The sequence below is a fragment of the Amphiura filiformis genome, chromosome 4, assembly GCF_039555335.1.
Source record: "Amphiura filiformis chromosome 4, Afil_fr2py, whole genome shotgun sequence".
In the NCBI taxonomy this organism is placed as follows: Eukaryota; Metazoa; Echinodermata; class Ophiuroidea; order Amphilepidida; family Amphiuridae; genus Amphiura; species Amphiura filiformis.
Genome location: NC_092631.1, coordinates 25265220 through 25290516, shown reverse-complemented (window position 1 = coordinate 25290516; position 25297 = coordinate 25265220). Strand labels below are relative to the sequence as shown.

Sequence of the window (25297 nt, the reverse complement as noted above, 5' to 3'; positions counted from 1 at the left end):
ACAGTCCTCAAAGTAAATTTGATAAATCTAATGGTATATTCTTAAAGTGTATGTAACTGGGAGGAAAGCCGACAATCAATTGAACATTTTGGCCTTTCATAGGCCCTATTGAAGATATGGATTTTGTTCCCAAAAAGACCTAATTTTTTTTTGGTGTTTTGGGGGAAAAAATCCATTGGATTTATATCCATTTTGAAATCATTAAAAGACTATGACATGAACACAAACTATAACTTTGCATATTAAAGAAACAAAATGTTGTTTTTTTAAGTCGCCATGAATGATTGTAGCTTTTAGCTCTAGCTAGGTCCAGGTCCACCAAGTTTCATGCCCATCCAACAGTTTTTACTAATTTGACCTCAGATGACCCCTGTTGACCCCAAAAATGATCTTCCCAAAATTTGACTCTAAATGTTGAATGTACCCACAAAGTTTCATGCCCATCCAACAGTTTTTACTTATTTGACCTCAGATGACCCCTGGTGACCCTGAAATGACCTTCCAAAAATTTCACTCTAAATGTTGACTCTACCCACCAAGTTTCATGCCCATCCAACAGTTTTTACTTAATTGATCCCAGATAACCCCTGGTGACCTCAAAATGACCTTCCAAAAATTTGGCTCTAAATGTTGACTATAGACCACTTGGTATGTGATGTCATTGCCCGGCAGTATGCGCGCGCATTATGGCAATTTCCATTGTTCTTTGCCCTGCAGTGTGCGTACGCATCGTAGTTTGCTATGGGCACTTGCATTTTAAATCGCCCGCCACATCTTAATACTATTTACAGAGTGTCCGTCCGCGCGCTTCACGTTCTCGCGGTGCACTATCGCGGAGTATCAACGGGAGTGTGCGCGGAGTACAGTGTAACTAACAGGTGTCCAGTTGGGTCATTAAGAGACGCATTTCATAGTAGTTTAAAAGGTCAGGGCAGGTATATGGGTAACGGGGGGGGGGGGGGTAATTAGAAATAGGCCTATCACGAGAACCGCCCGACCCAAGAACTGCAAAATCTAGTTTCATATAGTACAAGAAAGCCATTGAACAGTGTAGGAGAGGAGAGGAGAGGAGAGGAGAGGAGAGGAGAGGAGAGCATATCGATAGACTAGTCCCTCGCCTTTGTTGATAAACAGTGATGTCAAGTGGTCTATATCCACCAAGTTTCATGCCCACATGACAGTTTTTACTACATGTAATTTGACCTCAGATGACCCCTGGATGGCCTCAGGTGACCTTGACCCACTAACCAATACAAGCTTGTTCCATCTTGGGTCAAGATGCACCCACCCACCAAGTTTGAGGAACGTGCGACCCCTCATATGGAAAACTTTTGCCCTGATTTGTGCATTAGCTATTTGTTTGCAACACTCAGTGTGTGTGTGACCTTTTTGTACACGACTACCTAATTGCACTGCTCATGGGTAAACATTAGCGTAACAGAGTGAGTTATAGCAGGAAGTAGGCCTATAGCGTCGACAAACACATCCCTGTATCGTAAAGTGTTGTGACCCGAATCGCGGGTCAAATAATCGAAAAGTCGCCCAATTTTTCTCTTTACCATTGGTTTCTATGGGACAGGAAACTGTCGGAAGTCGCGGGAGACCATGTTGAAAAGTTGTCCAAATTTTTTCTTAACCATTGGTTTCTATGGGACAGGAAATTGCCAAAAGTCGCGGGGAAAATCTTCAAAAGTCGCCCAATTGGGCTACCAAATCGTGGGTTTGGCAACCCTGGAGACACGGTCCTTGTGATTGGACAAGTTTTGCGGGGCTTTTGCCCACCTCTTCCCATGAACCAATCACGAAGTGTGTTATGTCACTGGAAAGAGAATATTATGTAGATTATGATTCCGTCCGACGACCTCACATTTGACAGATAGTTTAATTTTGCTGATGAATTTAGCGCTGGCAACCCGCAGAAAATCGTCAAAAACAGGCACTATCCTCATTGAAGCTTGAAAAAAATGCCCAAACGAAATCTAAATTGCCCACCGGTTCCCGTCATTGGATATAATCGAATTTAGGCTTATTTGAAAGAAGAAGTGTTATATTTTATGAAACCGTCCAACGATTATAAGAAAGTTTATTTTAAAAGCCATCAACAGCAAAAGTTTTGTCAAAAACAAAAAAATGTGCCGACGGAATCCCGTGTTTAATGAACCAATTAGGCCTGTGTTGAGCAGATGCGCGCAAGTTTTGCATATGGTCTCAGAGAAAATAGGCGAAAAGAAAAACCTAACCAAAATGGAACGTACATACAAGGAATACACTATCGCAATATCCCCTCATGACTAAACCCAGGGGGATAAAAATGGAAGTGAAAGGATGGAAAAAACATTTAACCTGTTTTACCAAAATAATACTCCAAACATACAGTTATTACCTACATGTAGTTTATAAAAATCCAATAAGTTAAATTTATGTGTTCAAGTAAGTGTGGGAGTCCCAGCCTTGATACACTGTTTTGATAACAAACCTTGCTATTCCATTCCATTCCAACAGAAATACACAGAATCATTGAGGAGTCATCTCGTACCAGTAGTGATTAACATAGGCAACAGACCAACAGAAGACAAAGTATCGACAAGAAAAGAGTCAGGAAGAAAGTTTTAAAGAAGAAGAGTGTATAGCGAACCATCAACGCTACAACTATAGATTCTGGGTAAGTTTGGTATCAAAACTAAACCTAAAATGAAATGCATGAATCCTTTGATAGACTGGTTCCATTTTGGAAATATGTGCCTATTTAAGCATCAAGCGGCAAGTTCACGAAAAAGCTGGCAACCAAATTATTTTGGTTAATTTGGGTATGCTGAATTCAAAAATTTTGTCTGCCAGCTATATTGGAACCCTGTGACCCTTAAAAAGACCCCAAAACCCCTACATACTCATACGGGGTGGGGGGATGAAACATGCTCCAAATTCACTAAAAAACATGGCAAATTCTTCTGGGTCTAATGATTACAAGAATGTAACATATATTTGCACATAGGATTAATAGTTACTGAGGCTTAACAGGTCCAAGGTCAATTTGCATGTTATACAGGGGTGAAAAATTACAGTTGCTCCAATTTTTGTTAAAATTGATGCAAACTGTTCATCAGGTTCAAGGGATTCAGGAAAAGAATAGTTTATACTATCGGCGATGTCAAGTTCAGAAGATAGATGTAATTAAATGCAAATTCCATTGAATCCTATGAAAACCTGCATATCTTTTGACTCTTTGCTACATAACATGCTAACTAGTTGTCGCAGATAGTGCTATTCTATGAACAATTTGCTTCAACTTTTACGAAAATTGGAGCAACTTTGACTTTTTACCCATACACAACAGACAAATCGACCTGTGACCTTTTGTGCCATAACGATAGGTCGTAGAGGCACAAACATTACATTTCTGGGATCCGCGGGGCCGACGCATATAATTTGACATGTTTGAAAGTGTTATTGTAATAAAAATATTTTCCCCCTATGCTATCCTATGGGGTCATTTGGGGGTCTTTTTGAGGGTCACTGTCTCAAAATATTGCTTGGCAGACAGCAGATTCGAGTACAGCTGGTTGCCAATTTTTACGCAAAATTGCCGTGAGGAAAGCAGTGCTTAATTTATATGCAGACCAAAAATAGGGGAGGGTTATAATTTTTAACACCCAAAATAGGGGGGTTATAGAATTACTAAGGGTTGGTGACTCAAAATTTTTGTGCGCTGCGCACACATTCTTAACTTATTAAAACAATCAAAATGTGCGCACAATCTTTAATTATATAATGCAAAACCTTTGCACACTCCGAGCGTCTTCTTTGCACTTCGATTGAAATGTTAACATGCTCCGCACATTTTCTTCAAGTTTTGGCGTGCTCCGCCCTTTAGTGCCAGTGATGGATGTTTTGTCTAGAGTCTGTGTAAGAGGAAGGGGGAGGGTCATAAAAATTTTCGACCCAAGACAGGGGGGTCGTAAAAAAATTTAGCCCGTGATGGGGGAGGGGGGTCATTAAAAAATTGACTCCGGTCACCGTACCGACATATTCATGACCCCCCTGCCAAAGAAAATGACATCCCCCTAAAGGATTAGAATTTCGCTAGGTTTGGGTTGTGCTTAAAAGTCTGGATGGGAATCGGGTATATTTTTTATCCTAGGTTCTGCAACGAAGTACAGCTACCTTTTGGTGTATACATATGCAAGAAGTCACAAACAATTGAAATACACTAGGCTTAATTATCTAAATGCTATGACATTAAAGGAAATTGGGTTGAGGTAGCTGTCTGATAAAACTGACCAAGAAATATTAAGTTTTTGCAATTTATTGGCTGTGTTGACATTTGTATAGATTAGAAAATCCATGTTCCAAACTGCAATGTGTTCCATACTTTTTTAATTCACAAGAAAATCTAAAAGTGATAAACATTAACTCAATTCACTCTATCTCTGCCACATTTCCCCACATTTTTCATGTAACGTGTGCAACTTATTTATTAATTTGAATGCCATTTTGAAATGCGATATGTGGTGATGTGTATAACAAAAATTCAGCTCAAAGTGACCATAGATGCCTCATTTACCTGCAGAACAGTGTATGCTGCTCATTAATTTTATGCTATTTATGGGATATTCCAGTTAAAATCCATACACCCCCTATGGGAAGACCTTAATCTCCCACACAGGGGGTGTTGTTTTCAAATTGATTTCACCCATTCAAGTAACCCTACATTAAAGCCACGATTTCTCCATGATACGGAAAAACAGAAAAAAAAACACGGAATTTGGGGTTTTCACATAAATTTGAAAATGCCACAAAATAGTGAAAAGTTGTGTAAAATTTATAACTTTTGTGTTGATTTGCAAAATAAAACAAAGAAAAGTGACTATTAAACAGTATTCAGTAATCAACCATTAAACAATCCATTCTAGCATTAATTCTAGGCCTACGATGCAAGATTCTGGCCATATTACAGCTAAAGGTAAGACAAAATACACTTTTAAAACATCTTTGTTTGAACTTTTCATTGATTTATAGTGGAAAACGGAAAATCGTGGAAATCGTCCAATTTGTAACACAGATTATAAATTTTGTAACACAGAGAAATTGTGGCTTTACCCTACATTCACATTCCCTGTATGTCTCCTGTATGAGGGTACTGTGATGGATTCAACTAGAATATAATTATAGCCCAATGCTATTATGAAGTCAAGTATGTGGTATAATTATGAGGTATATGTGGTTTGAAGACAAAGGTAAAATTAATGTGATCAAAATAATGTAAAAAGAGAGCTTTCAAAAAATTCTTGACCCACTCTTGAATGTCTTCATGCACTAATAAATTTTACTTATTTTATCATATATTCACTTATGCATGGAGAAAGTTGACTATTGCAGGAATCTTTGACCCACCCTTGTTAATGGGTATTTCTCTGAAAAGGTGTACTATTGGAAGATTGGCAAATATAAATTTGAAAATGATTATAAAAATGTTTCCTTTACATATCTGTAAGGATGTAAGTCTCTAGTGCATGAAAACAATATTTGGCGCAATCTTTAGGGCGACCTCTATATTATAGAGGGCGTAATCTGCAGGTTGTGCCAGGTGAGCATCATCTCTGTCACATTTAGGCCAAAAAGGAAAAAAGGACATAAAAATTGTTAAAACTCTTAATTATGAGTTTTATGGATAACTTGTATGTTGCTTGATTCATGTTTGCTTTTTTCATTTAAAAAAATATGATTTTGTACTTTCGTCATTTAGTTGGGACAATGAGAGGCAGGCTGTACGGAATATGTTATGTCTGTTAGTATTTTTTTATACAAACTTAAGTATATTCATAATTTTGCTTGAAATAACTAAATAAATTTCTATTGACATAGTAAACACATACAATATCAATTACATTTCCAAATAGTAAATTCCATGTTGTCTGGGTCAAAGGTCAAATAAAGGTCAACAACAATTGTGATGGAGATGACAATGCTGTGATGGAGATGATAGTGATGTGACGGAGATGATATTTCTACACAAATTCCTATAGAGAATCATCTCCGTCACAGACATTTGATTTCAGTAATTGACCTCTGATATTTGGTCTTCACCTCCAGCCGTTTTGATGCCAATGTGACGGCAATGATGCAAAACCAAGGGACAGCAATTTTTTGACACAAATTTTTGAATTATTCCATAAAATTGACTTTAGAAGTGGTTTTAAGCATTTAAACCTTCTTAGACATGATATTTACCCCAGTCAGTGGTAATTTTCACTTCCCACACTTGCTCACAAAAATACTACAAAATCACTAAAATTTGGTGCGTGACATCGGGACATGGGGTTTTCAGGGGGTCGTCAGATATTGAAGAATTTTTTGACTCCAAGAAATTAATTTTTCCCCACTTGGAAGTTCTTAACTATTTTTATACATACAAAAGTCCATGACTAAGCCAAAAAAGAAAAAGAAAATCCGCTTTTAAAACTTTTATGAGCGCCGAAAGTCGCGGGACTTAAAAGTTCCCCTTTTCAGAGAATCACCCTAATAAAACAATAAGTAACTAGATCCGCGATACCTTGTGCTCACAGAGCACGACCCTTAGCCAGTGATGTTTAGCCACCAGGCGGTTTTGTTGATAACTGGAAGTGATCCCTTAAATTACCTTTGCCCCCGCAAAATATTACATAGTGCTTAGGATGTCATAAGGAATATTCCTGGTGAATTTAAGCTTAATCGGAACTTATACATGGATTTTGATTTTTTCTAAATTTATGATTGACCTTTTGACCCCTTTAATGACCTTTGACCTCAATGAAAAAAAAACCATATGTACACCGACAAAATGCATTGTTTCAATTTTAATTAAAAAATTCTACTATGTACAGTTGTTGATGACCTTTGACCCCCAAAATAAAAATACCGTGCATACATCAGGTAACACCGATTCATGTATGATGGCTTTATTACTCTGGTCTGTTTACATTTTGAGATAAAAAATTTTAAAACATTTTTGATAATTTTGGTTTTTGACCGGAAGTAACCCCTTAATGACCTTTGACCCCAAAACTGTAAGCATCCTAAAGACCCTAGATAGTAGCGATGCATGTGTGCTAATGGCGACTCTCTGCTATGTAATTTGTAAAGACAGTGATTTTTTGAATATTTTTTACCAATTTTGCAGACTTTTACCGGAAGTGCCCCCTTAATGACCTTTGATTCCAATTTTGTGGTATAACTTTTAGACACTGGCTATGGATAATGCATGTGTGTAAGTGACATCACGATGCTATGTAATATGTGGGAGGAGTAGCATTTTTAGTGAAAATTCAATTTTTGGCCATTGACCAGAAGTGGATGACACTTGACCGGAAGTTGATCATGTGTCATCTGTGGCACCACCAAACGGTTCTACTGACCAAGTATGGTCAACATGGCTGAAAGCATGTGGCTACGATAGCTGATTTAATGATGTTGACATGATGTTGACAGAAGAAGAAAGAAGAAGAAAGAACGCGGTAAAAAGAAAACCTTAGCCGTGAAACTGGCTAAGGCAAGAAACACTCTCCCATTCAAGTACGGTAGAGCATTTGGCTAATTGATATTTTGTAGAATATTTTTATATCTGTTTATAATTACAGTGATGGGATCCAGAGCCAAGGAATTCATCAGCCAGGCTGGAAACAGTAACCAAGGTAACAAGGAACTACAGGGTATGGCACATACAGGTGATAAACCACATAAATGCAGATATTGTCACAAATGCTTTAGCCATGCTGGCGACAAGAAGCAACATGAAATGACACATACAGGTGATAAACCACATAAATGCAGATATTGTCACAAATGCTTTAGCCATGCTGGCGACAAGAAGCGATATGAAATGATGCACACAGGTGATATACCTCACAAATGCAGATATTGTGACAAGTGCTTTAGCCATGCTGGTAGCAAGAAGCGACATGAAATGACACACACAGGTGACAAACCACACAAATGCAGATATTGTGACAAGTGCTTTAGCCATGCATGTAACAAGAAGCAACATGAAATGACACACACAGGTGATAAACCACATAAATGCATATATTGTGACAAGTGCTTTAGCCAGGCTTGCGACAAGAAGCGACATGAAATGATGCACACAAGTGATATACCTCACAAATGCAGATATTGTGACAAGTGCTTTAGCCATGCTGGTAGCAAGAAGCGACATGAAATGACACACACAGGTGACAAACCACACAAATGCATATATTGTGACAAGTGCTTTAGCCATGCTGGTAGCAAGAAGCGACATGAAATGACACACACAGGTGATAAACCACACAAATGCAGATATTGTGACAAGTGCTTTAGCCATGCATGTAACAAGAAGCAACATGAAATGACACACACAGGTGATAAACCACACAAATGCAGCTATTGTGACAAGGGCTTTAGTCAGGCTTGCGACAAGAAGCGACATGAAATGACACACACAGGTGACAAACTACACAAATGCACATATTGTGACAAGTGCTTTAGCCATGCTGGTAGCAAGAAGCGACATGAAATGACACACACAGGTGATAAACCTCACAAATGCAGATATTGTGACAAGTGTTTTAGCCATGCTGGTAGCAAGAAACAACATGAAATGACACACACAGGTGATAAACCACACAAATGCAGCTATTGTCACAAGGGCTTTAGTCGGGCTTGTGACAAGAGGAAACATGAAATGACACATGCAGGTGATAAACCTCACAAATGCAGATATTGTGACAAGTGCTTTAGCCAGGCTGGTAGTAAGAAGCGACATGAAATGAGACACACAGGTGATAAACCACACAAATGCAGATATTGTGACAAGTGCTTTAGCCTGGCTAGTAACAAGAAGCAACATGAAATGACACACACAGGTGATAAACCACATAAATGCATATATTGTGACAAGGGCTTTAGCCGGGCTAGTAACAAGAAGCAACATGAAATGGCACACACAGGTGATAAACCACCCAAATGCAGCTATTGTGACAAGTGCTTTAGCCAGGCAGATAACAAGAAACAACATGAAATGATGCATACAGGTGATAAACCACACAAATGCAGATATTGTGACAAGTGCTTTAGCCGGGCAGATAACAAGAAACAACATGAAATGATGCATACAGGTGATAAACCACACAAATGCAGATATTGTGACAAGTGCTTTAGCCAGGCTAGTAAAAAGAAGCAACATGAAATGACACATACAGACCTGTAGTGTGATACACCACACAAATGCAGATATTTGTAGCTGACAAGTGCTTTAGCCAGGCTAGTAAAAGAAGCGACATTTAGCCAGGCTAGTAAAAAGAAGCGACATGAAATGACACATGCAGACTTGTAGTATGATAAGTGCTTCAGCCATGCACTGCTGATATCAAGAACTGGCATTGCAAATAATGCTGCAATGATACTTTTATTGCGGTCACGTACATTGATATTTATTGCAAACCTGTTAAAAAGTTCTTAACACAAATTCTTCATAAGACATGTGTTTTCATTAGTCAAATGTATATTCCTCTTATAAAGTATATATTGGAAACTATGCCTACTCTCTTGTAAATGTAAGAAATTGTAAATGTAAGAAGCGCCCATCCATTTTGGATGGGCGCTTATTTTTACATCGTTTACATAATTGAATATGTAATAAATGGCCCAAATTAATAATTGAGTCAAAATCAGAAAAAGCAAAACAAATTGAGGGTACCCTCTCAGCATATCTTAACTTTAACTTTTAGAAGCATACGATGGATGGCTTCAGTGCCAGCTCATAAATAAACCCTAATTTTAAAGCCATAAGCCTAAATCCAACACTTGTAAAATAGGTGTGCATGTGTGACTGTATGAGTCAATGTAAAAGAACCAGTCTTTTCCATTTACCCCACAATACCGTCTGGTATCTGTTAACATTTACTCCAGCACTTTTGTTGTTGTAAGATAGAATGTAACATTCTGTTTACTAGTATTATAGCCTAATTTTGACCTTAAAATTAAGAAAGTTGTAGCAGCGTATAGACTAGCTGATATTGGACTCAGTCATTTTAGACATTTGCTTATAAAAATCTTTTTTGCCGTCTCGATTTGCAGTGATGTATTATAATAGCTTAATTACGACACCATCACAGTGTCTTCATTCAGCGTAGTGTTTACACTAGAACCACAGCCCCCTAATAGCAGTCACTGTCAGTCAGTGAACACACATCTGATTACGGACACAACATCAGTCTTGACAATGTGAAAGTCACCCCCAGGAAGTCACCGGTAGGGAAGATCGTATCTGGAAAGGAAGATCAGATAATCCATATATAGATTAAAACTCAAAAACCTACGCTCAACAGGGATGTCAGATACAACCTGCCTGCCATTAACGATGATCTATCGGGTGGTCATGTGACTGCGGAGGATTGTAAACACTATGCTGAATGAAGAAGCATACCGTGATGGTGTCGCAAGCTACATCACTGAAAACTAAGACTCTGAAAAAGGTAACTTTTTAAGCAAATTAGAGTGTAAGGACAATCATTGATTTGATAAGCCACAACCCTCAAGTTTGGATTTCTGCATATTTGGAAAATGCAAAATGCATAAAAATAAACAATCCAAATGTGAAATATGAAAACATAACAAAACCTGATATTTATCATGAAGGTGGGATAAAATTGTTTATTATTTACATACATTACATTTACATAATTATGGTTGTCCAATTTTGAAACCATGGTCAGGGGCGGAAATATATGTTAAACAGTTCGAAGAGTTATGTTACTAGATTATGTAGTTTTATAACAGGGCTGCGTTTCACAAAGACTTATGACTGATTTAATAGGGGTTTATGTGGTAAATCAATTGTAAGATCGATCATAAGATTTTTTGAAACAAGCTCCAGGTACCGTAACTACAACCCTGGACAAAAGGGATGGAATGAAATTAGTACGGTATTGCAAATGAGCCCCCGTTCCCCCCGATCAATGTTGAATCCTGACATTTTGTTCATGTGCGCTCAGTAGTACCCAACATTGATTGGTGGGGCAGGGGGAGGTATTGGGGGTGAGGGTAATGTTTAGACTTGACACTCAAGAAAGTGCCATTTCATCACTCTAGAAATAACGAAAATATGGCCATTACAAGGTGCACATTCTATTTTTCATTCCAACCTATTTTGTCTAGCATTGTATTTGAAAAGTTGAAAAAAAAATCATCTAATTTTGTTTTTTTGGCCATAAAATAAAAAGTAAATAAGATATGGACCTGCACTTTGGAGGCTAAGCAGCTCTTATCATTATCCTTTACCACAAAAAGTAACAATAGCTAATCCGTCATATTTAGGGACTGGTCACTAAAATTCCTAATATCCTATTTTTGGCCCTGTTTAGAAACACAATTGATCATTTTAAATGCCAAAAAAATAAGTCTACAAACTTGTAAAACATTATTTAGATCAACAAATATCTGACATCTATTCTGTATAAATAAATACTAAGGAAAAATAAAATATCGGGATCAAAATAAAAAAGCGACCATGCAGGATTCGAACCCACGCTGTAAAATCTGCTCGTTTAACTGGTACGCGCTCTATCAATGGAGCTATTTAATGTTACTTGATTTGTTTGCGATAATTTAGACCATATCAATGTATGAGTTTTACGGTATGCAGACGCAATAAAGATTTTAATACTATGTCCCTATACTGTTTACAGGTTTGCATACCGTGCATTTTTCTATTTATGTCAAGTTTTGGAATCTAATTTGTGAAGAAAAGGTCTGAATACCGTGGTTCTCTATTCAATAAGCCAATTATTGTTGCATAAAACAAGTGGATTAGTTTAAAACACTTTTTATTCATTTATAAAGAATCTCTAGTACAAAAGTGCACGTTGAATTACAACGCCTCAATAGCTCAGTGGATAAGGCGACTGGCAGTTAACGGAAGGGCTTGGGTTCAATTCCCGGCATTTTTTAAAATTTCTTTTGTTTTAATTTGCTTTTGCCAATGAATAAAAATTAAATTAAATGCTTCGTTTTTGTACTGAACATTTGATTTTAATTTTCCTTTCTACAGACTTACAATAAGAACAATATAGCTATAAAACCTGCAAAATATACTACACATGTTGACTATCTACTGAAGACGAAATAATGATTTTCTATGTATTTTGTATATTTTTTAACTTCAAAAAACATTTATTTCAGTTTTTCATGTTCTGTTTCTAAGATTATACTTTCATGAATTACATTTATGATATTTCATTTACATGTAAAGGGTAAAATGAACATTTCTTGGACGTACAACACTTATAATGCAATATATGACGTTATAATGAGCTACTTTAGTTGAATTGCATGAACTTCAAATTAAAGGCTGCATGTACATGAATTGACCGCTCCCTTACACTAGTGACACTAAAACAATTTTGGTTTTGTCATTGAGGAAAAGACAATAATTTTTGTATTTTGTTGTAATTTTTCATGTACATCGGACAAAGAATAAAACACCTATAGCTATAAAACACGTGTCATTATGTAATTTCGGTAGCCTTAGAGACAACCCTGGACAAAAGGGTTGGAATGAAATTAGTACGGTATTGCAAATGAGCCCCGTTCCCCTGATCAATGTTGAATCCTGACATTTTGTTCATGTGCGCTCAGTAGTACCCAACATTGATTGGTGGGGCAGGGGGGGAGGTATTGGGGGGGTGAGGGTAATGTTTAGACTTGACACTCAAGAAAGTGCCATTTCATCACTCTAGAAATAACGAAAATATGGCCATTACAAGGTGCACATTCTATTTTTCATTCCAACCTATTTTGTCTAGCATTGTAGGTATTTGTGATTTTCACAAAATGTTTGTTGTTTTTTCCAAGTTACAGTTTCATCCTTTGTGTTATTTTCTTTCCAGTAAAAATATGTAAAATTTTATTATATACCTGTTTTGTTACCTTAGTTTTTTTCTTTCAAATTCCACCAAATTTCATTCAATTGTCATGTACTCAATCATTCTGATATGCTTTTACACAATTGCAGTACATGTATCATACTGCAGATTCTCCGTGATACAAGTGTATACTGCAGATTCTCCTTGATACAAGTGCAGTATACTGCAGATTCTCCTTGATACAAGTGCAGTATACTGCAGATTCTCCTTGATACAAGTGCAGTATACGGCAGATTCTCCTTGATACAAGTGCAGTATACTGCAGATTCTCTGTGATACAAGTGCAGTATACTGCAGATTCTCCTTGATACAAGTGCAGTATACTGCAGATTCTCCTTGACTAGTGCAGTATACTGCAGATTCTCCTTGATACATGTGCAGTATACTGCAGATTCTCCTTGATACAAGTGCAGTATACTGCAGATTCTCCTTGATACAAGTGTAGTATACTGCAGATTCCCTTGATACAAGTGCAGCATACTGCAGATTCTCCTTGATACAAGTGCAGTATACTGCAGATTCTCCTTGATACAAGTGCAGTATACTGCAGATTCTCCTTGATACAAGTGTAGTATACTGCATATTCTCCTTGATACAAGTGCAGTATACTGCAGATTCTCCTTGATACAAGTGCAGTATACTGCAGATTCTCCTTGATACAAGTGCAGTCTACTGCAGATTCTCCTGGATACAAGTGCAGTATACTGCAGATTCTCCTTGATACAAGTGCAGTATACTGCAGATTCTCCTTGATACAAGTGCAGTATACTGCAGATTCTCCTTGATACAAGTGCAGTATACTGCAGATTCTCCTTGATACAAGTGCAGTCTACTGCAGATTCTCCTTGATACAAGTGCAGTCTACTGCAGATTCTCCTTGATACAAGTGCAGCATACTGCAGATTCTCCTTGATACAAGTGCAGTCTACTGCAGATTCTCCATGATACAAGTGCAGTATACTGCAGATTCTCCTTGATACAAGTGCAGTATACTGCAGATTCTCCATGATACAAGTGCAGTATACTGCAGATTCTCCTTGATACAAGTGCAGTATATTGCAGATTCTCCTTGATACAAGTGCAGTATACTGCGGATTCTCCTTGATACAAGTGCAGTATACTGCAGATTCTCCTTGATACAAGTGCAGTATACTGCAGATTCTCCTTGATACAAGTGCAGTCTACTGCAGATTCTCCTTGATACAAGTGCAGTCTACTGCAGATTCTCCTTGATACAAGTGCAGTCTACTGCAGATTCTCCTTGATACAAGTGTACTATTGCAGATTCTCCTTGATACAAGTGCAGTATACTGCAGATTCTCCTTGATACAAGCTTGGGTTTGTCATTTATGGGCACTCATCATGTGCCAAGTTCAAATTATGATGGTCCACATTTCTATTATTTTATAAGACTTCAGATTTGCAAAACAACAACAGGTAATGCCATGGATTGATCAAGTCACCAATCTGACTTTGACATGTTAGGGGGAAATCTCATGCATGCCGCAGTGATTTACAGTCTTTTTTGCCTGACGGGCCATCTTATTTCAAGCATTATTATTATGAACCCAAAGTAGCAAAATGATTGTACCAGTTGTATAGTACAAGCTACCTTAACTTTTCCTCATTATCAATATTTCTTATGTAGATTTAGGTTTCCGGTACTTTTGTGATTAATGGTACCCACTCTTTCTAATTATGCAAGAAGCAAATCTTTTGACAATTCTAAAAACCTGTCTTTCAATAAAAATATAATACTATGTTGGACTTGTTGGTAAAAATGGTGTCTGCTTTGAGATATGCCACAAAATTTTTTTTGGTGTCAATAATTTTAAAGTTTTTGCATTTAGTAGTAAGTTTGTGGTGTCATTTACATAAGAATGCTTGACAGCATGCATGTATTTACATATTTTGGTTATTTTAAAGAGTCATTTGCTAAAAAAACGAAAGCACCTGACTGACTGTTCCTATGCTATATGTAGAAAGGTCCATCCATCTATTTATTCTGAGACCAAATTTGTTTTTATTAAAGTTAAAGTTGTTATGTAAGTTGCTATCACTGTTGCATGTTGTTAATAAAACAATCAAAGTTGATATAATCTGTCTGCCTGCTAGATTTATTTCAGAGAAGTCTTATATTTTTGGAAAGGGGCGAATAAGGAGCAGCATGAGTAGATGGTGCCTGGCTGTTGTGGCCGGCTGCTTAAGGTTTTTCCACATGCTATTGAGGTTAGCGATAGTGTTGTTTGAGCACACAATAATGGTCAATTTCGCACATTCTGCACATTTCATGCTTCCCAAACTTGTGTTGAGTTTATTTACATAGTGAGTCCTGATTCACCTAATTTAAGCTGAATATGACTTTTTCAAAAAATAGCAACAACAAGAGCTCAAACCCATTTTGGTTCACCATTTCAGCAGTCAACTGATGAGTATATGAAAAACACATCAAAATACAGGTTTTTCTAACAAATTTATTGACACTGTTTTATTTCCAGTTGGATTATGATTGAGGCAAAATCTTGCAAAATATAATTTTTGCTAATTTGGGTGAATTGTATTCTTCCAACATCACTAGCATGGTACATATATTAAATGACAACACTTCTGGTATCAAAAATCAAAATTAAGTACTCAGATTACACAAATACTCAATAAATATGAAGATATTTTAATAAGAAAATATTGCAAAAATCATTCCAATAAACATACACATATGATTACACTATTTCCAAACTACTTCTATACGAGCAACATTCTTACCTCATTTTGTCATATTTTAAAGTTCATTCACACAAGGTTCTTCAACATAATATATTTTGCCCAGTCAAAACTTGCAGCATTTCTTTCCATTTTGTAGAAAATTTACCGATACTATTGAAAATTACCTTACAATGTCACTCATTTATATTTTTAAGTTTCTCTGAGTCTTCCAGTTAATTCTTTTTTGTTTTGGTGTCAGACTATGAAAACTTTTTGATGAAATTATTCTGTACAGATGTTTTACAAATTAAACATGTGAAATGTTTCTTCACATCTCGATGCACCGCCACTTTGATAATTCAGAAACAAACTGCATTCTGGGTAATATGGTATACTCGAACATGAGGTGGGATCTTCTCCATTGACAGCTGTAGAAATGGAACTGGGCTCGTCAATAATTCTTGGGATTAACAACATACATGTAATATCAACCAGGCTCATTCAATACTTTGCTTGTTTATATGCAGGTGCTGTGAAGACAATAAGGACCAAACAATGTGTCAAGTACCAAACATTTTTTTATAAAGTGCAAAGTTCATCGCCATTAAAATGCAGTCTGATTTCCCGTCTGCTTAAATCCCACCCCACCTTGAAATCACTCACAATGTACTCTCTTCTGAATTATCAAAGTCACTTATTCAGATCATAATACTCAAAATAAATATGTGACGTGTCATGTCAAAAGGAGACACTTTTGGGCAGGATCGTAAATGGAGAAATAACCAAAAATCTGCCCGGGTCGAATTTTTCACAATTTGGGTTTGTTGCGAATTTGTGATGTTATTAATGTTAAAAATATTGTCTGATAGTTTCAGACCGAATATAACTGGCATCTTGTATTTTTTCAGACATTTTTCAAGGTAATTCCTACTCTCAACATTGTCAATAATATTTTTAAAGGCCGATATCTCAATTTCCAATTTTATAATACCATAACTTACGAACTCAATATCTTTGCTTAGGAATGTCCGATTTCATCGGGGGAAACTGCGTTGTGGAGCAAAATATCTCTATATTTAAGATATATAAAAACCTCAAAATTTATAACCTGCCCAAAAGTGTCTCCTTTTGACATGACACGTCACATATTATATTTCCTATACACACTCAAATCAGAATTTTTGTTTACAATAAAACAAGATACATTCTATTGTTGAATGCACGAATAGAAGAACAATAAAATCAAAATATATGATCTTGAGAGCACTGCTTTTGATGCATATCTTTCAAAGTAATCCCAACTCAAACTGAGTTACTTTGTTGGACATTATTATGAGACCTGCTCCCGGGACCTGCTCCCACAAAATGCTCATATTGTCTGCTTTAAAATGATTTGTCACATATTATGATTATTATGGATTATTCAATCTTATGCTTCAAAATTCTTTTGATTTCTATTAATTTTGGCATGTTTATTGGATTGTACCTCAACTTTGCCTGGGTTTAGTGGGAGCAGGTCTTATATAATTCAGTCAAACCCTAAATTCAGGTCATCAAAACAGAGCAGTACATTTTATTTAGATTGAGTGTTTGTTGCCCTCTATGATACTCACTCTCATTGAAGATAATACCTGCACAAAAATAAAGGTTACTCCAAACAGTCGTGGAACATATGACATAAAAACATGATTTAAATTTCCATACATTCAATAATTGAGTGTTCATGTGCAATTCACTGTTACACAGTGGTTCTGTGATAGCCTGCACTCCGGGTTGACTAAACTCGCCAATATATTATGCATCAAGGCCAGCTTTGAATGGTAGATAGTATTTCAATTCACTCTGGAACCTCATGCAATATTAATTAACACTGGTGACATTAATCCACACTATAGCCACATGGCTAATTTCGGGCAAATCTGAAGTAAAAACACATTGTTTGCTTTTGTAACCACTAGCTGATACAGCCTCTTACTTAGACCGCAGCCTAACTTTTACCCTTTTAAAGTAAAAAAGGCAATATCTGTTTATTTACAAATACCACCTACATGTATTTGCTTTGGATTTTGCAGAGTAGAACTTTTATCAAGGACCCTGTTGTTTGATTCATATCGTTATGAATTCGACAGACGGCCGAATCCGGATTCGGCTTTTGGTAAATTTATTTTTGGCATGCATTACTTTTGAATTAGAGAACAAGGGATCAATGCCTTACCTATAGAGGGCAGCATATCGATTTTTTAACGGTTATCGTCTTTGACCGTACTGTGAGTCGCCGTTACCTAACCCTGAATGCCGCCCTCTTTTGAATACTTACAATGCTGTTATCATCTGATCTCTGTTAAAAAATTGATATGATGCCCTCTATTATGTATAGCATTGATCCCTTATTCTCAAATTCAAAAGTAATGAATGCGTAAAATGAATTTACCAAAAGCCGAATCCGGATTCGGCCGTCTGCCGAATTTATAACGATATTAAAGAGATCTAGTATGAAGCAGTAAATCACCATGGAGTGCAAGATCCTGCAGAATAAAGGTTCGTTCATACTACCACCGCATTTGCGATGCGTTGCTTTACGATGCGTTGCTTTGCGATGCGTTGCTTTGCGATGCCGATATATCGATTATTTTTTGCCGCAACTCATCGCATTTCAAGTTAAAATGTATTTAACTTTATTGCGATATCGCACCGCAGTAGTTTGCAGTACAATGCAGTGCGGCAACGCACCACATCGCAAAGCAACGCATCGCAAATGCGGTGGTAGTATGAACGAACCTTAACAAAGGTTCCCTAAAAGCACAGATAGTTGCAGCTTCAGCTTATAAACCACTACACAATGCAATTACCTGGGAACAGCCACTGGCCACATGGATTGGAAGCAGGGCTGTCTACTCTTACGCATTGGCCGTGAGTCTCACGCATTGGGGCACTTTCTCACGCCAAGGTAGTATAATCTCACGCCTAGGTAGTAAATCTCACATAAAATGAGTAAAATCTCACGATCGTCATGAATAATTTGTTACTCCTACCCCTACCCCCCTGATTGGAACTTGAACCTTGGGGTCCATAGCAGAGAAAGTATTATATTGGACCAATGTTGGAATCTAGACATGCTTCTCCACACAACCTTTAATCCACATCCACCTGGATTTGCTCTGCATTGATCTCAGATATATCCAGTCCAGATTCATTTGGACCCAATTGGTCCAGATCCATCTAAAACCATGCAGTTCCACTTTGATCCAAACCAATCCTGAGAGAGCGCCATCTATCATATTCTACTTGAGGTAGCCTTTCAACAAGGCTTTGCCTAAAGCACCATAGTGAGAGCGCCATCTATCATCGCTGTCGTGGCTTCGCCGCTCTGTCGCGCCTTTGTCCCCCCTAGGATCGTGAGGTCTTTGACAAAGACTAAGCCAATCCTGTCCAATAGGTCAAGATGCATCCAAAACCACGCAGTTCCACTTTCATCCAAACCAATCCTGTCCAATACACCTACTCTCACTCAATCACCTGTGTCACTTTAATATCTAGCTGATAGTTGTTGACTGATCCAGATAGGTCCAGATCATGACGCTTTATATAAACTGGTCCAGATACATCTAAAACCATCTACAGTTCCACTTTGATCCAAACCAATCCTGTCCAATGGATATACCTACTATCACTCAGTCATCTATGTCACTTATCAAGCTGATAGTTGTTGACCGGTGTTATTAATAATCCTTACCTTTTAATAAATGCTACATAGGATAATCATTTCTTTCACAGCAATTAAATTTCACATTTTTCTTACCATACTTAACAAGCTGTTGTCAATGTCTACACAGGCATGAAAACAGACATGGTCTCGGAAAAAAAACCCACCGAAAACCATGTTTTTAACCATTTCCTGTGAATTTGATTCTGAAAATAACAAAACACGCTGAAATCAGCTAAAATTTTTCATGCCTGCTACATCTTTAACCCAAACGTGGAATCAATTTTGGAAGAGTCCACATACAAAATATGATAAATACAAATGCTGCCTTGTGTAATTTTTGTATTAATATTAATTATGTACAGATACCTTTGTAATGGATAATTATGGAGCGGCACAAGGCAGCACATGTCATATCTCAAATTTTGTGTCCAGACTCTTACTTTCACATTGAAATTTTGCTTTCATTAACTGAAATTATAACCAGGTGAATATTTCCTACTATGAAAAATTCTATTACAACTGATTATATTACCACAGATGGATTACTTCTCTTTGTACAGAGGATGCACACCAGAGATATCTGAAACAAAAGATGTATAATCGGTACTAATATATTGTTATAGCCTGTGTGCAGATAAATCTTATTAGAGTTGGACTATTCCAGTTGAAATCCATACACCCCATATGAAGACATGATCTTATAATCTTCCACACATAGAGAGTGAATTTCAAATGGGGTTACCTGAATGGGTGACTCCATTTGAAACCTACACCCCATGTGTGGGGGATTAAGGTCATGTCTTCCATAATTGGTGTATGGATTTCAACTGGAAGCTGCTAATGACGTCAGAGAAATTCAACACTTTTTTGTCACGCTACGTAAACACGGAAGTGCGGTTTGAATTTGCCAATTGAAACATGCCATAAAATGCTGCTAAACATCAACACCTCATTTGCTAACCAAGCCGTGTAGCATCAACTTAATTCTGGCCTGACCCTGTCCTTTTCATTACATGTGTGTCGGCAAGTGCAAAACTCTTCTGGTTGCAAGTGTAGCTTGGGTGTATTTTGGTGAGCCCAAACATAAGTTTTTATCGCTTTCATTTTTGTCATATTCATGCTTGTTTCACATACACCCAAAACTGACTTTTGATGAATTTTACATCATGGTGTTCTTGTTGGGCAAATAATTGATTGCGCCTTAAAGCCATAATGTTTGATTTCTGTCCAATTTCAATTTTGTTATTCTTTACCCAAAATGCTGAAATAATATTAATAATAATGCCGACAAGGGGTTTTGTCCATTTGAAGCTGAAATAAAAAGGTTAAGTGAAAGAAACCACACAGGCTATTTTGGCTGTTTAACATGGAGTTCTATGGTGGACTATGTCAAAATTGCCCTGTTGACCTACAAAAACACCAAATGTGGCAGATGTGTAAACATTACAAATATGCTCAAACAAATCGAAGTTTGACAAAATTAACCAATTTCATATTATTAGATCATACATTATGGCTTTAAAGGAAATAAAATTCTTCACAGTTGGACCAAGTTCCATCTTATTACATGAATAATGTTACTTCCCCTTTGTGATTACCAGATCCTGAAAACATACACACAGAAATCTTATCATGCTTCACAATAAATTATACTATACAATAAATAATAATTATATAACAATAGTTGAAAGTCCATGTTTATTGTTTATATCATTTAAATAGAATAGACACAATAAATATTTTACAAAAATATGATTTTCTTTAAAACTATACAAAAAGAATGAATTAAGATGATATTAAAGCAACATATTCCATCTACAGATGATATTTTGATCAGTACTAATAATACAGAAGCTAGACGGGTACACCATAGCCTAGCTACTCCACCTGCTCTCACTCATGCTATACCTAACTGAACATGTCTGTAGTGCACATTTTGTGGGCTCAGGGCAACAAAGGCTTATCTCCATTACCTACCTTGGGTAATATTGTGTACATCATAGCCAAGCTACTCCACCTGTTACCGTCTGCATTTTGCTCTGGTTCACCCCTGCTCTCACTCATGCTACACCTAACTGAACATGTATGATGTAGCATTACAGAAAATTCTGTAGTGCACATTTTGTGGGCTCAGGGCAACAAAGGCTTATCTCCATTAGCTACCCTGGGTAATTTTGTGTATCAATGCAATGGTGCTTATATGTTCATGTGTATAAATTCAATCGTGCATTAACATTACCAAGGGAGCTAAGAGAGCTGAGCCTTAGTTGCATTGAGTTCTTAATCATAATTGTATAAACCGAGAACTTAGTGCAACAACCGCTATCTCCAATAGTTACCCCTGGTAATGTTGTGTATAAATGCAATCATGCTTATGAATAACATTACCCAGGCCATGAGAGCTAACGGATATGAGACTTTGTTGCACTGAGTTCTCGATTTATACAATTATGCTCGAGTTGCACTAGCCTCACTTTTTGTTTCTTTGATTAGTCAATACTCAAAAAACATGACTACGAGATCAAAATTTGACAATTTTTGAAGAGTTCAAATTCAAAATGCTACACACCATTGCTACATTGTGTTACTTTTATCATTATCTTTGCTGATGTTATATTAAATTTTAGTGTACATGTTTCCTTTTTGAGTTGACACAAAGTTACTACCTGTATTTAACCTGATTAGTAACTCAATTAGATATTACATGAAATAAATGCTTCTGATATTCTTGTGCAATTAAATATCACAGCTACATCTAATAAAAAATGGTGCAATTCTGTTATATACATGTACACAACAACTTACTCAATTGAAAACTACATTAAGTTGCTAGAGTTTGGTGATTGGTTTGGAATTTCCATCCAATTCCCACACATGCTAGCTTCAACTCAAGTGAATATTGTTGCGATCATAGCTTCAGCTGCTATATGTGTACAGTACATTAATATCTTGTCCTCCTGCATATCTTGGTATTAATTGTTATCTTGTAATTGATACCATTCTATTAAATTTAATTATGACATGGTTCCTTTTGGCTTTTGAGACTCTTGCCAATGTCACTTTTAGTCTACATTCTATTCCAAGAAATTAGACCTGTTTCCATAAAATGAACAGAAACTTGCCAGAGATACATGCCACAAATCAACAGAAAACAAAGCTCAAGAAAAAGTTTGAACACCAAGTGAGGAATCAACACTGACATGTCCTGTATCATTTTGAAAAGATGATCTTGAGAAGATGAACTTGGTCATAACTCAGAAATGACATTTTGCAACTTTCCGTTCATTTTGTAGGGACAGGTCTCAAAATGATCTCTGCATTGATGATGGCCTATCACGGACCAATGTCAAAATAGCCTGAAATACTGGTACACTAATTCCCAGACTCAATAATAATACAGCTAAGCTTCCTCGAAATTTGACAACTGCTAAAGTCACAATATAAATGATTACCGAAGTCTGGGATACAATGTGCCCAATTTAAATTAGGCCATAATCACCCAAATTCACCATGTAGCATTAACTCTGTGGAGCAGCAGGCCTTATTTTTGTTTTGTTTTTTCCACGTGTAGGGTGCAGAAGCCATTATTTTCACCATTGCCAATGATGATCATGCCTGGAAAAAGGTGGAGACATTTTACCATTTGGAGAGAATTTTTTTTGTCTTTTAAATCAAAAAATACCAAAGAAATAGTGGGAAATTGTGCATCTTGAAGGGAAATTTTGATTATGTCCCAGGAAATAAAGCATTTTTCCAGGCATCATGATGATCATTGACATTGATGAGTCATTGATTCCCCATGGGTTTGCCAAAAGCAAGCTTTTCTACCCAGTATTTTTAACATGAAATAGCATGCATACATCGCGCTGTTTTAGTACTGATCAAATTCTAACTCAAATTCTGAGGAGCGTACATGGTGTAGTATAATTAAGTACCAGATACACTATTCCAATAGAAATCCACACCTTCACTCTGTGAAAGAATAATAGTACTGCTATCTCCGTTCCCCTTACATGAAACGCCATAATCCAGTTGGAAATATTTGCCTGTTCATATGTGACCATCCAGCACAACTGAGCCCTGAAGTCGCCAATCATCATTTTTGAGATATTCAACCAAAATATTCTGCTTGAAATTAGCTTTAAAATGATGTAAACTGAGCTCAAAAAGAAAATTTTTCACAAGGTCATATCTTGAAATCCTGTCCATCAAATTGAACCAAAATTACACACAGATTTACTTCAATACTCCACTCTTAACACATGTCAGTAACCAAGCAGTTATCCAACTGACACAACAGCAAAATGCACTGACATGGGACAGCTTCCTGGACCACATTCACAGCCCAGCCCTGTTTCATGAAAAAAGTGTATGAAAAGCAGAAAGCAGCACAGTTTTATCATTTGTGCAAGGATCTTGTGTGCATTCTCACAGATTTTTTGTCCTGGGTGCCAAATGTTGGGTTGTGAAAGTGAAGGAAGTCCAGGAAGCTGTCCCATGACAGTGCATTTTGCTGTTGTGTCAGTTGGACAACTGCTTGGTTACTGACATGTGTTTTGAGTATTAAGGTAATCCTGTGTGTAATTTTGGTTCATTTTGATTGACAGTATTTTAAGATATGACCTTGTGATTCACAACTTGTAAAAAAGTATAAGTTTCTTTTTGAGCTCAGTTTATATCATGTCTATAGTACTTGACATTTTTATTTATTTTTCACTACTTAAAAGTAGTGAAAATCAATAAAACAGTCAATAAATCCTTTGTTTCCTATTGTTTATTGTTAAGTTCGAGTGAGCATATCTCAATAGTGGCACTGGCGACATCCGGGCTCAGTTGTGCTGGATGGTCACATATTAATTTCCAGATGAAAATGTTTAAAATTTAGTCGGATTTTATCTAATTTGCCCTCAAATGGGGCAAATTTTGCATAAAATCTCAAAACCTTCCATGCATTTTCCACTATATTTGGAAGGAAATTGCTGGACCTGGAGCAACTAAAATGGTTGAACTTGGTTGACTTCTTCCTCAGAGGGGTGCAGATTTCAAATGGAACAGCTCTATACAAGGTTTCTCACAATTGTGAGCAAATATATGAAACTTGTAAAAAAAATGAGAACATCTTAGTGCCTCTATAGCCTACATTGATGATATTATGATTTAAGTGAATACATCAAGATGATTACCAGTGTATGTATATATGTGATGTGATCAAGGGGAATGAGTCCGATGTCACTAATATTGTTTTTGAGATATTGGCAAAAACAGTGTTCAAATTATTTTGTTTTCTTTTATTTTCAGCGATTGATAAATTTACGTAACTTTCGACCAGGGTTGACATGTGACTCATTCCCCTTGATCATGTCACATGTGTACAATATCAAAAGGATGCACTTGACTGCTGCTACATGTGTCTCTTTTTATATAACAATAGTAGCTAGGAATAAATACCTGCATTTCAAGTGGCACTCATCCTACGTCACTTGGTTATGATACAGAGAACATTCCTGAATAAGTTTCAAGTTTAATTCAATTCTTCAGACCCCAATGGGGTGTACAAGATTAACAAGATATAAATGATGGAGTAACTATAAAATGTATGAAAGCACCATGAACATAGTTTATAAAACAGTGACTTGGGGATGGTTTGAAGTGACTTCCACTTGAGATGAGTCTGGTATTTTATTCCAAGCTACTATCAGGCATGAGACTGCACTTTCCTGAAAAAATGAAAATGTGCATGAAATTGGGCAAAAAGTATCAAAAACAGGTTGAAATCAAATGAATACCTGAGTGGAAGAAGGGCCCAACTCCATCAAAACTGTTTTTGAGATATTAAGAAAAACTTCATATTTTGAAAAGTTTTATAGACAGAATGTTTTCATCTTCAGGGAACCTTCAATACATGATCCTACAATATTACATACATTGAAATTATATGTGATGTTTCCATGGC

The 25297-nt window shown here is 36.7% G+C and overlaps 1 protein-coding gene and 1 long non-coding RNA gene across 2 annotated transcripts; one reads left to right on the top strand and one right to left on the bottom strand.

Annotated features, from left to right (window-relative positions):
- Positions 1-2512: 2512 nt before the first annotated feature.
- Positions 2513-10240, top strand: LOC140150079 (uncharacterized). The gene is made up of 3 exons (XM_072172082.1): positions 2513-2662; positions 7614-8960; positions 10128-10240. Exons 2-3 carry the CDS (start codon positions 7616-7618, stop codon positions 10238-10240), a joined length of 1458 nt encoding a protein of 485 aa, XP_072028183.1. The 5' UTR covers positions 2513-2662; positions 7614-7615.
- Positions 10241-21028: 10788 nt separating this feature from the next.
- Positions 21029-25199, bottom strand: LOC140150726 (uncharacterized). Its single transcript, XR_011858837.1, has 2 exons — positions 21362-25199; positions 21029-21231 (listed from the first exon to the last, which is right to left on the bottom strand). It is a non-coding gene; the product is annotated as an uncharacterized lncRNA (long non-coding RNA).
- Positions 25200-25297: the final 98 nt, after the last annotated feature.

Excerpts from the sequence above, each read along its gene's own strand:
- LOC140150079 (XM_072172082.1), top strand. The coding sequence starts at position 7,616 with ATGGGATCCAGAGCCAAGGAATTCATCAGCCAGGCTGGAAACAGTAAC. Across the intron at positions 8,961-10,127 it reads ACATGAAATGGCACACACAG|TGTCTTCATTCAGCGTAGTG; the intron begins GTGATAAACCAC and ends ACACCATCACAG.